This window comes from Oryx dammah, unplaced genomic scaffold (genome assembly GCF_014754425.2).
Source record: "Oryx dammah isolate SB20612 unplaced genomic scaffold, SCBI_Odam_1.1 HiC_scaffold_8, whole genome shotgun sequence".
Taxonomy (NCBI): Eukaryota; Metazoa; Chordata; class Mammalia; order Artiodactyla; family Bovidae; genus Oryx; species Oryx dammah.
Window position 1 is genome coordinate 22,041,256 of NW_024070192.1, and position 12,965 is coordinate 22,054,220.

Here is a 12,965-nt window from a genome sequence, read left to right on the forward strand (position 1 = left end):
AAGGAAAAACACCAAAAGACGTTTCACTCAAAGTGAAATAATGTTTTTTTCATCAATTCCAGTAAAGTTTGATTTTTGGAATCATAAGTGGGAGGGGTTGGGATAGGAAGTTAATTAATTAATTTGGGATTTGCTGAAATGGTTCATAGTTTTTCAACTTGAGTGTTTACACTATTATTAGAGAATATAAGCATCTGTGGAGCAGTAGGGATGGGGGATGTACAGAGTTGGACAAGTGAGAATTGAGAGATCAGCTACAGTTTCCATTATCCTTAGCCTGGTGGTTCTGAAATGCCCTTGGGTGTTCACACAGGGTACAGTGAGGTAGGGAAGGCATTAAGGAAGCAGGAGTTGAATCGAAGAGGCAAGTTAGGAGGCCTTGGTCAGTAGCTGCAGGAGGGAGAGGCCAGCGTATAGGGCGCAGAGGCGGGGGAGGGTGTCTGGGTCCCACGCGTACTGGGGGCTAGATCTCTGCACTTCCAGGCCACTCAGCCCCACTAGGGCCTCTGTGATGGTCAGTTCCTCTTCCCCAAGGGAGGAAAGCAGCTCAGGTGGCAGGGGGAATACACCCTCTTTATCCTGGAGGAAATTCTGTTCCATTGTGCTCTCCACCTGGAAGGAAGCAAAGTAGCGTGAAAAGAAAGAACTGGAAACCTCTATTCCTTTCTCCCAACTCACAAAATCCACAAAGAGGGCTAACTTTCTCTCACTATAATCCCTTACATTACACTACATGACAACTCTGCCTGGGCTTTTTAACAGCCTTGTAGGATGGGCAGCACATTTATTTTTAGACCCATTTTACGGAGGAGTGAATTGAGGCAGACTCAGAGACATTAAGATTGACTCACATCACTTGGATAGGAATAAACCAAGCTAGAGTTTTCTATCTCTTTTCCCAGGATCAGACTGAAAAACGCAGATAGTTGCCCAGAAATGCACTCCTCTACCTCTAGCTGTGAAATAGCAAACAGGAAGAAACATGGAGAGAAATGAGAAGTAGGCATGATCTCTTAGGATAAGACAGAGGCCCTGTAGGATGGTTCTGTCATTAGGTTAGATCGTATCTTTCCACCACTTATAGCTGACTCCCTTCCAAAGTCTCCCTAACATCTGCCATTTTTTTCTTACCAGCTTTAGCTGCACTGGTAGGATCTTTTTCTCCACGGATTTTACCAGCAGCTTCTGTTGGGCTTCACTTAGCTCTGGAGAAAAAAAGCAGAGGAAGAGATGTGTGTTGGTGCAAAGGGAACTACAAGTTCCAAATGGGTGTATTTCCAGAACTGCAGCATTCACTGATTTATATGTTCACCCACGGTGGAATGCCTGTTCTAGGCCAAGCACCTTTGCTGGGTGTGTTAGGTAAAAATCATGCTCACTCAGGGAACTTCTCCGCATTGTAGCTGAGAAGACAAAATAACGTGTAATTACAATGTAGGCTGTGACAGGAGCCATAGTGAGGATCTACCTTGGTCTTGGTGTTTGAGGGCAGGCTGCTTCTTCTTTTTTTTTTTAAATTAATTAATTAATCTGTCTGTGCTGGGTCTTAGTCGAGGCATGTGGAATCTAGTTCCCTGACCAGGGATCAAACCTGGACCCCCTGAATTGGGAGCATGGAGTCTTAGCCACCACCAGGGAAGCTCCTAGGGGCAGCCTTCTTGAAGGAACAAACATCTCAGCTTACATGTGAAGGATCAGAGTGTTTTTCAAAGTGGGACAATATTTCTTGCAGAGGGAAAAAGAATTCATGGGTAAGATCAGAAGATGTTATCCTCAGATTAAAGCTATCAGATATTGAAATGAAAATGATGAGCTTAGCGATATGCAGAAGTTTTAAATATATGGCTGATAAAACTAGGATTATTTTCCAACCTCTGTTAGCAAGACTAGAGTATGGTGACCATGTGAATCGTAAGGAATGAAACCAATTTTTTAGAATGTAGATATAAACTACTTAACTGCAGTATAATTTGCCTGGCATTTATTTTCTCATTCATTCATTTAAGAATTCGTTTAGTGACTCATTTCTACTACTGAATAGGTGTATAAATAAAGACCTCCCTCCCCACTTACCTGCTAGGGCTCCAAGGAAATAGAGGATGGCGTCCATAGCCCCCTTTGATTGCAGGACATTCTTTGGGAGTGCCTCCAGGGTCTCTTCATGTCCTTTGCCTAGAGCTCCTTCAAGCTGTGGGGAAAGCTGGGTAACTATTTAGGAGAACATGGGTAGAGCTCCCAGTGCCTGGCGCATGACGGTCCCTTGAGGTGTGTTAATTCTCTCCATTTCCTTGTTTCTTTTTCAAGATATCAAATCCTGAAAAGTATTAGACTCTTGGGTTCCTTGGTCCCTGAGTCTTGGACTCTGGAAAAGAAAGGTCGAGCCCCCTTCCAAAAGAAGGTTCTGCTGGCCTGCTGCCCAGCCTGGGAACCTGCACTATTTGCCCATCTCCAAAGAGACGCAGGGCGCGGTGGCAACCCTGGCAGCCTGAGGGGGGGCACTTGACCAGCCTTGGAGAAGGCATCCACTGGCGACTCCTCTGGCCGCTGGCCATCTGCCAGGTCCGTGGGATTCCCCACCAGCTCCCCCACCTCCATGCTCCCCTGCGTCTCCTGTCTTTCCCTTGGGTCCTCACCGTCAGCTCTAGGTCTTGTAGCTCCTTTTTCTTCCCTAGGAGTTTGCTGAGGCAGCTGAGCAGGGAGCTCTTCCCTTCCGGGCTCAGTTCCTCCACTTCCCGGGTCTCCCTCTGAACCTCTTCTTTTAGGGTCCTGAAGTCCTCGTGTACCGCCCCTGTGGCAACAGCAGATACGGCATCCTCTTCTTCAGCTCAGTATATGTTCTCCTGGCGGGTCTCCTTCACTCAGCCCTGCTTAGGCCCCCAGGCTCGGCTGCCCCTGAGCTCTGCTCTCGGCAAGAGCCTGGCTTCTTTTTTTGCTTGACCAAGGTTTACAGTTATAAAGTTATTCCTCAGACTTGACTTAAGGTGTTGAATGGGGAGATGGGGAATCGAGGGGTGGGCCAGGACCCACAGTACCATCTAAACCAGGCGTTCATTCCCCCTGAGATTCTAGGCTCCATCCCAGATCAGTAGACAACGGACTTCCCTTTCTCTAGGGCCACCACCTAAGAGTTGAGAAGGAAGGTCTATTTTCCCTTCTTAAGAGTCAGTTGACAAAGTGATTTTGGTGACTGGGTGAAGACCAGGAGGGGACTGCTCAGAAGTGTGCGTGCTGCATACCAAGTCGCTTCAGTCACGTCCAACTCTTTGCAGCCCTATGGACTGTAGCTTGCCAGGCTCCTCTGTCCATGGATTCTCCAGGCAAGAATACTGGAGTGGATTACCATGCCCTCCTCCAGGGAATCTTCCCAACCCAGGGACTGGACTTGCGTGTCTTATGTGTCCTACACTGGCAAGCAGATTCTTTAGCACTAGCAGCACCTGGAAAGCCCCAAGAGTAGTGGGTCTAAATCCAGGGACATGGGCCGGCTAGGGATAGCTCAAACCTTGGCCTGCCCCTTTAGGGGCCTGGCATCCTAGGAACACATCCAGCCTGCTTTGGAAAGAGTGGGCTTCCTGGAAGTGGCTCCAAGCCCCACCACCAGGGACTCAGCACTTGTCTTCCTCTCCCTTCACCCCAAGGTTACTTCCACTGTCTTCCTGCCAACGTCTAGGGAGAAACACAAATTTCCTTACCAATATCAGATGCCTGGATAACTGCAGGAAAAAAAAAATCCAATTAGAAGGCAATCCTCCCAAACAGTAGCCATACCCAGGGAGTAGGACATGAATGGAGGTTAGGAAATACATCCTGTCTCCTGGGATGTCCCAGCTGTCTTAAGGATACTCTTGTTCCATTTGTGGGAGGCAGAAATGAGGCAGCAGAGAAGCTAAGGCATTGTGAAACGGGGCACTTGGATTGAGTTGGCATCACTGTGACTCAGTGGCTGCTGCCCCAGGTGCTGGGCAGCAGAGACGCAGATGCACGTGACAGGTCGTTATTACTAAGGCCTTGAGGACAGAGGTCGGAGGCATCTGACCACCTGGGAGTCTTGTCCAAAGACTTTTCCCCTTCCACTGCTTTTTCCCAGGCTATTGGAATTCCTGCCATGTTTCAGAGACAATAGTTTTTCTGAGATCTGCTCTGCCACATTCGTTTTCAGTCCCAGACAGAAGGGAAGAAAAACATTAGAGTTTAAAAATCCTATCAAGAAAGTAGCAGTGAAATGACAGGAAACACTTACGGGTGAACTTCTCGTCTTCTGGCTTTTCTGAAGACAGAAACAACACACTTATGTCAGCATAAAACCTCTTTGTGCCTTTTTATCTAGAGCAGTTGTCAAGGCAGCTTTATCAATGATCATTATAAAAACAGAGCTCATCCGCCTCTGCAATTTTGGGAACACACACTGTCTCCAGTATTGCTGCTTCTGATGGTGCCTTCCGGTCTCTTTCTGTTTCTCTGTCTCTCTTGGGCACATTTCTATGCCTCTATCTGCCTTTCTTAAAGCTGAAGATGGATATTTTTAGAGCCTTGGGAAATAAAACCAGGGGGCTCTTTGGGGGCTTCTGGTATACCCTATTAGAGGGTGCAGGATGTCAGCAGATAATGTCAGGGGTAGGGAGGAACACATGGGGAGCCAGGAAGCAATTTTTACTTACCTCCGGGAGGGAAGGTGTACATGTTATCATTGTAGATGTGTGGGATATCTGTAAGGACCAAGAGTGGGGAGAGCAGAAGGACTTTTAACAGCTGCCCCAACTTTCTTTCTCTGGCCTCAAGCCTATGGACTCTGCTAAAGGCTAAGAACCTATCTTTGAATACCTCAACATTATCCTCGATCTGTCTCTATGGCTGGAAGTAATCTTTTCTTCCTCTGTAAATCTTTCCGTATGATATCACTATTTTCTACTTTGCATTCTAGTACTGGTATCTGTGTCTGTTTCCTCCATCAGAACCAGACTTCTATTTTTTTGGCCACGTGGCATGCCAGATCCTAGTTCCCTGTGTAGGGATCAAACCCAAGGCCCCTTCAGTGGAAGTACAGAGAGTTAACTGCTAGACCACCAGGAAACTCCTGGCCCCAGAATTCTTGAGAGCAGAGGCTGTGCTTGTTCATCTCTGTACTCCCTTCTCCCTGCCTAGCTAGCACTCAGGAGTTGCTCAGAATCCAGGGTTCCTCACTCCCAGGGCAGCCCCTACAGTGGAGGTTGGACCACAATACAATTATACTCCTTTACTCCTTCCCCAGTGTTGCCACAAGAGGGGAGCAGGATGCCTTAGGAGTGTGTGGGTAACTCTTGTCTGCAGGGGAAAACATGCTCACCCCACTCATCTTTGCCTTTGACGATCAGCTGTCTCACTCGAAATGCCAGGACGCAGCCCTTGGGGATGGTGACAGCCTCCTTGTGGTTTACGGATCCCTAGGAGTAGACAATGAGGATTTGTGAGTCTGCAGAAATCCTACATGTGAGATGTTGGGAGTGAGGGGGTAAAGGGCAAGTGGAAGGCCAGGCCCAAAAGCCTTTGGGGAGATAAGAAGTTAGGAACCCTTCAGTGGTGTCCCTGATCACCTTTCTATCCAGTGTGGAATGAGCTTCCGAGCTCTTCTGCTCATTTCTGCTGATCACCCCTTTAATGACCTCTTTCTGTCTTCCGGGTTCAGACACATGAAGGAACTGGGCAGACCTGTTCATCACCTGCCTGTGCATCCCTGTCCCACTTTAGAGCGTCCATCCAGGCCCTGGTTCCTTCTTCCTCTTTGCCATGTGTCCCATGATCACCTTCTTCAGGAAGCCTTCCATGATTAATCCTTACTCCTGGTTCCAACTCAGCCCTTGAATATTTACACAGTATGTTGTTCAGTTGCTAAATCATGACTGTCTCTTTGTGACCCCATGGACTGAAACATGCCAGGCTCCTCTCTCCTCTACTATCTCCCAGAATTCGTTCAAATTCACGTCCATTGAGTTGGTGATGCTATCTAACCATCTCATCCTCTACCACCTCCTTCAAAAGCCTTCAGTCTTTCCCAGCATCAGAGTCTTTTCCAATGAGTCAGCTCTTTGTATCAGGTAGCCAAAGTATTGGAGCTTCAGCTTTAGCATCAGTCCTTCCAATGAATACTCAGGGATTTACTTTAGGATTGACTGGTTTAATCTCCTTGCTTTTTTTTGGATCTGTACTTACATAGTATAGATATAGGTAAGTAAAGACTACTTATTTACATTGAATTTTCCAAGCCTGCGTTCTCTGGCCTTTCACCTCTGTGTCTCCTTCATAAGACTGAGACCTTTCTGGCAGCAAGGACGTCTTTCCTAAGATTGGGAGCACTCTAAGGGAAAACTGGTGGCTGTGAGTTTTCCCTTCCCTAGTAGCTCCCTGTGGCAGCTGGCACAGGAATCTACCCAATTGGGCACCTTGACCATAGAGATGATTGTTTCCTGGCCAACTGGTGTCTGGATGTTGAAGAGCAAGGGGAGGGAGTGGGTCCTTTTCAGTATCCCAGGGCGGGGGGCGGTGCTGATTGGGCAAAGCAATGCAGCCTCTGAGGGTAAAGTCAATGTAAGTGTGTGTGAAGCAAACCTGTAACCCCAACGGGGCAAAGAATGGGAGGGAGAAGCAGCCTTCGGCCCTGCCAGCTCTCTCCAGGGTCACCTCCTGCACGGCCTCCACTACTTCCATCACCACGTACAGGTTCTCTCCTCGACTTCGCATCTCCTCCAGGAATGGGTGCTCTGCCAGCAGCTTCCTGTGACAGGAGAAACAGAAGGGACCTGTGCAGAGATTTTCCCCATCTGGGCCCTGCCCTTCTCTTTTCTTCTGTCATTCCCAGGAGTGAGGCACAAGGGTGTCAAGAAGCGTGAGGACTCTGGAGCAAGACAGGCTGGAACCCAGCTCTCCCAGCTCCTGGCAGGGCAGCTTCTCTGAGTCTGGGTTGCCTCATCTATAAAACGAGGATAATGACACCTACCTCCGGGGAGAAAGAGAGAGAGAGAGACTGGGGAACCCTCGGGCACAGCACCTGGCCTAGAATGGGGTCTCGTGGTTGTTTCTTTCTCCCTTGGATTCCCCTCCTTTTCCTCTCTGTTCTTAGTTCTGTACATCTCTCCTGGGGGGTGTCCTTTCTTTCTCTCCACTTTTTTTTTTTGGCTTGTGGAATCTTAGCTCCCTGACCAGGGCTTGAACTCGGGTTCCCGCCAATGAAGATTTGGAGTCCTACCTACTGGACCACCAGGGAATTTCCTGCAATATAGAAGTATTAACACGGCCAGGCAGCACATTAGATCTCTCCCAGGTGCACTTTGACAAAATCCTCTCCCTCACCCTGCCAAGTCCATCCACTCTGTTTGTCCTCGAGACTTTGCGTCCATTCAGCCCTTTTCTTTCTGTCTGCTCCTCCCTACTGAGTTTCTCTCTCTGATGGGCAGTGGAACACAGTCTTGCCTGATCTGCCTGCCTTCCCTGTTCTTTATCCTCTGACACACTTCCTCCGTCTGGCCAGATTAATCAGGGCACATCAGAGCATCGTCAAGTCTTCCTGTACATGGTACAGCATAGATGTGTCCTTGACCTGGGTCCTCCATGGTCTTGGCTCTCCCTGCATTTCTCCCGTGTTTTACTCTTACCTGCTTCTGCCAAACTGGCTATTCATGGCCCCTATAGGTTAAAACAATTTTTTTTAATGGGTGGATTGCATTTATTTATTTATTTTGGCCACGCTGTGTAGCATGTGGGATCTTAGTTCCCTGACTATGGATGGAATCCACACCCCCTGCACTGGAAGCTTGGAGTCTTAACCACTGGATCATCAGGGAAGTCCTGTCGCTATAGGTTTTGAGATTTCTCACCTGTGTGCCTTTGTAATGCCATTCTCCCAAGCCCTGCAGGTCCAATTTCTGCTCATCTTTCAAGGCCTTCCCTAGGGCTTCCCTGCTGGCTCAGATGGTAAAGAATCCACCTGCAATGCAGGAGACCCGGGTTCCATCCCTGAGTTGGGAAAACCCCCTGGAGAAGGGAATGGAGAAGGGAATGGCTACCCACTCCAGTATTTTTGCCTGGAAAATTCCATGGAAGAGGAGCCTGGTGGACATGATTGAGTGACTAACACTTTCACACTTTCAAGGCCTAGGTTGTGGGCTGCCTCCTCTGTGAAGTCTGTTCTCATTTCCCCAGCAAGAAGTCCCTCTGACCTGCCACAAAACTCAGGCAAAGACTTCCTCTGGCACTTACATTTCTAGCCTTGGATTAGAGTTACTGTTGTACACTTCCCGCCACTCTGAAATCGCAAGGCAAAGGTATTCTAGTGCAGTCCAGCACCTAACAGAGTGCTTTGTACTTAGGCGGGCTGAGTTTACTCATGATTCCCCAAGCACCTCAGCCCTTTCTTCTTGCCTCCCCAGCCCTCACCTCCTTTCAACCACCACTTAACTACTTAAAAAGTCAGTTCCCTTGTCAAGTCAAACATCTGAGGAAACCCGCAGACTTGGCAACTGCCACACCCCTTGTGCTGCTGGGGCAGCGTTCCTGAGGGCTGCTCCCTGCGGGCTGGGGCTGGGTGGGGGGCTTTGTTTACACAAGGAGAATGCTGTGCTCAAGTCGCAGTAGGGAGCTTTTAAGGTTTCTTCCCTTTTTAGTGTATTTTCATAGTCTTATGGCAGGGAAAAAAACCCTAGAGGATTTCATCGAACACATCACTTTTCAGGAGAGAAAGCTGAAGCGAAGTGACTTTTCCAAGGCCACACAACTCATTAGTGTGAAAACACTCATCCTCGGGTGTTCGTGATAGTGGGGAGGTGGTGGAAGGATGGGGGTGGGGTTGAGGGGAGTGGTTAGGAAATGGCCTGGAAGCACCCACAGGCTGAAGGGTCATCTTCAAGAGCTCCCCTGGGGTGACTGTAGGTGAAAGTTCAGTGTGAGGGCCCTGCCCTTTGACTCAGGCCCAGAGCACCCTTTCACCGCACAGCTTTGCCCCGAGTCTCACCGCTCCTGGTGCAGGGTCTCCAGAGCCTTGGGTGCCACACTGAGGGTCTGGACCTCCAGGGTGCTGTTCTGGGACAGGCCGGCCGTCCCCTTCACCTTGACCGTCTTTGGCACGTCCACCTCTCCCTCCACTCGGGCGTCCAGCATATTCTTAAAGCCAAAGTTCCCCGAATCTGTTGGGTCTGCAGGAGGGAGAAGATGAAGGGGGCTGGGCTGAGAGGCGCTCCCTCCTCCCTGCCTCCTTCGAGAACTTTCTGGCTCGAGGATTCCCACCCCTGTCCCCTGGGCAGAGACAGCTTCAGGTCCTCCTGGTTGGCCGGCTGCAGCCCCTCCCTCAGTCCCCAAGTCCGTGGCCAAGGCTGACCTGAAGGAGAGCTGCCAGGTTCGAGAATGTCCAGGAAGGTGTAGTCGGTGCGGACGTACCGGGCACCCCAGAAGAGGGTGCTCTTCCGCTTCCTCAGGACCAGGCAGAAGGGATGGAAGCGCTGGAAGTCTATGAGGCTGTCCACGGGTGTCAGGTCCCCTCGAGGGTTTAGTTGTCTGGTCAGGGCCCGGGTGACATTTTCAAACATGGTCATTGTCTCTGCACGGGGAGGGAAAGTGACAAGTTGGGAGGAAGGGTGACATCTTCCACCGAGACAGGTCCATGGGCTCTGGGGTAGCGTATGCCCTTAAAGACGCCTGAATCCTCAGGATGTCAGAGCTGAAAGGGACCAGAGGAGTCTTCGTTTTATGGTGAGGAAATGAGGCCCTGAGAGCTGAAACAACTTGCCCGGCTGCAAGGCTGGCTAGAGGGGGCAGCCCTCCCCTCTCTTTATGAAGGGCTCTTTGCTCACTCCCTGCTCACTTTCTTCATGGACTTGGAGCCTGACTGGCACATCTCATTAACGTGGAAGGAAAGCTCCTTTCACTCAGCTACGCCCACCTTGTCTCCCCACCAGTGAACCGTGAAAACCACCACCTGGGGAATCTGGGGGAGGGAGGCAGCCACCGCTTGTGCCCGGGAGGACCCAGGGGACGGTGCTGCTCACCTAGTTGCTCTTTCTTGGGGTGGGAGTCACTTCCCTGTATCTTAATGTCGCTCGTGCCCTGCTCCTGGCTCACAGCTGTGGGTAGACCCACTTCCCTCCGGGTACCACTCAACAAATCCAGACATCTTGCTGCTCTTTGCTTTTGCCTCATCTGCTTGTAATACCTCCTCTCCCCTCTGGAATCCCAGTTCGTCCTTTAAGACTCACTTTGGGTTACTTTAGGTCACTCCTCTGTGACCCCTTCCTTCCCCACTTCCAGCAGCCGGTGACTCTACCCCATGTCCCCAAGGCACTGTGTACATGCCCTTCTGAAACACCTGGCACCTCATGTGGCTGTGATCTGTTTACTTGACCCTCACCTATTTGACCGTGACCTCCCTGAGGCCAGGAAGTGGGTCTTAGTCATCTCTGTGGCCTCAGCTCCAAGCACAGCGCCCAGTACAGACGCGGAGCTTGACAAATGTGTATGCAAAGAATGAATGAAGAGGTGAATGAAGAAATGCAGCCCTGTGGCTCAGATGGTAAAGAATTTGCCTGCAATGCAGGAGACGTGGGTTTGATCCCTGGCTCGGGAAGATCCTCTGGAGGAGGGCCTGGCAACCCACTGCAGGATTCTTGCTGGGAAAATCCCATGGACAGAGGAGCCTGGTGGGCTACAGTCCATAGCATTGCAGAGTCAGACACCACTGAAGCAACTAACACTGGGAGACATAAGCTAGGATCAGAGGGCCCTGGAGAGTGCGGGGCCTGCATTAGGTTCATGGCCTCCAGAGGTTCATGGCCTCTGGTCTCTGCCTTTGAGGTTCAAGTCCAGGTGTTTTAGCTGGTCAGGCAGCTGGCCCAGCTGAATTATCCCCAGGGGTGGAAGAGGACATACCGGCTGGCTGGAAACCACCTCACACCCCCTGTGGGCACCTCACAGAGTCAGGGAGGCCGGGGGCACACACTCACAGGTACACAGGGCCATTCTGCCAACCATACAACCATGCTCCAACGTGCTTTTTTAATCCCTCATTCCTTGGAGGGCTCAGGTGGGACAGGCAACCTGGCCAGCCAGGAAAGTCTTGGGTGACTGCTGTCTCCTCCTCACCAGAGAAGTGCTCATGGGGCCACCTCTCCCTTCCCTCCCCAAGGCCAGTCAAGAGTCCTACCCCACGGACTTCCCTGGTGGTCCAGTGGCTAAGACTCCCTGCTCCCAATGCAGGGGACCCCAGGTTCGACCCTTGGTCAGGGAACTAGATCCCACATGCTGCAACTAAAAGATGTAGCCAGACCCAGTGCAGCCAAATAAATACATAAATACTAAAAAAAATATTTCTACCCCACCCTCCCTATGGGACTCCTGGGCCCTTCCCGTCCCACCCATGTTCTTGTTCACCCCTAGGACCCCCCTGCCCCCTACCCCCTGGTGTCATCAAGTTCTTACCAGGGAGCAGTGCTGGGTCCTGTCTGGCAGCTGGGTCTTGGGTGAAGGTCAGGAGCCCTCTGGGTCTGTGGGCTGAGAGAATGACTGTCCCTTACCAGGTCAGGCTGTGGCTTTATGCCTCTGTGGAGACAAGGATGCAGGCTTCCAGGGACCCCGCCTGCCTCAGTGACCCCACCCCTCAGCTGCTCCACTTCCGGGAGAACAGCATCAACCTGTTCCACGTGCTCCCTGCCCCGGGCCCTGGCCTCCTGAGGGCTGAGGGGAGGGGTGAGGTGCTGCCAGGCAGGTGCCAGCGTGGGTGGGGGAGAGGTGGCGACTGAAGTTTGGCTTGATGAGCTGAGAAGAAAGGAAGGAAGGTGCCTTGGAGGGGGCTGCAGAGAGAGGCAGTGGGGACAGGCAGGTGTGTGTGTGTGTGTGTGTGTGTTCACGTGCATGGGTGTGATGTGGGACAGGCATGTCTGTTTTATCATCATGGTCATCAGGAAGCATCTAGGGTTCATGATGAGGCCTTGTGGGTGTGATGAGGGGATAAGAAACCCGGTGTGTCTTCAGATTCCAACAACAAGCAGAGCAGCTGAAAAACTGTCCTCTGCCCTGTTTGTCAAACAGGGACCTAACTACGGCACTGCTAGCAGCTTATGTCTGTGCAGGGGGAGACAGAGATACACCAAACATTTCTCTGCGTTGCTTCCTGTTCAGCATCTCTGTACCTCACGTAGTATTGTATGTACACATATGCGTAGGCAGAGGCCCGGTGGCGTTAATGGAAGAGCCCACAGTGTGTATTTGCTGTGGGAATTCAGACTCCTCACCATTGGTTACTCAGATCTTGCTCTTATCTTCTTTTAATTGAAGTATCGTTTTTGAAAATTTCATTGTATAGTTGATTGACAATGTTGAGCTAGCTTCAGGTTACAGCAAAGTGATTCAGTCATACATATATGTGCCTATTCTTTTTCATAGTCTTTCCCATTATAGTGTACTATAGGATCCTCAATATAGTTCCCTGTGCTATACAGTAGGACCTTGTTTGTCTGTTTTATATGTAGTAGTTTGTATCTGCTAACCCCAAACTCCTAATTTATCCCTCCCCATCAAAGTCTTGCTCTCATCTTAAATCTCTGCCTGGAAGGAATTGTGAAGGAGACTTCACACACGTAACAGGTCCCTAGATGACAAATCAAGACACTTGCAAGCAAAGCTCCTATGCTGTTGGGATCTGTGACTGTCCATCCACACATAAATCTTCATGCCCTCACCTGTTGGCTCTCCTCAATATCACCCACCAACACCGAAATGTGACCTTGAAGGCCATGAAGAGTAAGTTAGGTCTTTACTGGAGGTTTTCTTGAGGGGTTGGTGGTGAATGGGAGAGATTAGATCACATCACCCTCAGCCAAGGTTTTAAAAACTTAACTACCTACCTTTATCCCGAGAGTCTCAGTTAGTATGTCAGCTGCTCCCAAATCTCTCTCCTCTGGGTCCTGAAACAAGACAAGACCTTGCCCTTGCTGGGCCTCTGGTTCCTG

At 50.3% G+C, this 12,965-nt stretch overlaps 1 protein-coding gene across 1 annotated transcript; it reads right to left on the reverse strand.

The window, feature by feature from the left end:
• Positions 1 to 22: 22 nt before the first annotated feature.
• GSDMA (gasdermin A) lies at positions 23 to 11,571 on the reverse strand. Its single transcript, XM_040245463.1, has 12 exons — positions 11,437 to 11,571; positions 9,344 to 9,562; positions 8,981 to 9,161; positions 6,583 to 6,748; positions 5,324 to 5,420; positions 4,659 to 4,706; positions 4,241 to 4,267; positions 3,693 to 3,713; positions 2,634 to 2,788; positions 2,074 to 2,188; positions 1,132 to 1,205; positions 23 to 612 (listed from the first exon to the last, which is right to left on the reverse strand). Exons 2-12 carry the CDS (start codon positions 9,555 to 9,557, stop codon positions 370 to 372), a joined length of 1,341 nt encoding a protein of 446 aa, XP_040101397.1. The 5' UTR covers positions 9,558 to 9,562; positions 11,437 to 11,571; the 3' UTR covers positions 23 to 369.
• Positions 11,572 to 12,965: the final 1,394 nt, after the last annotated feature.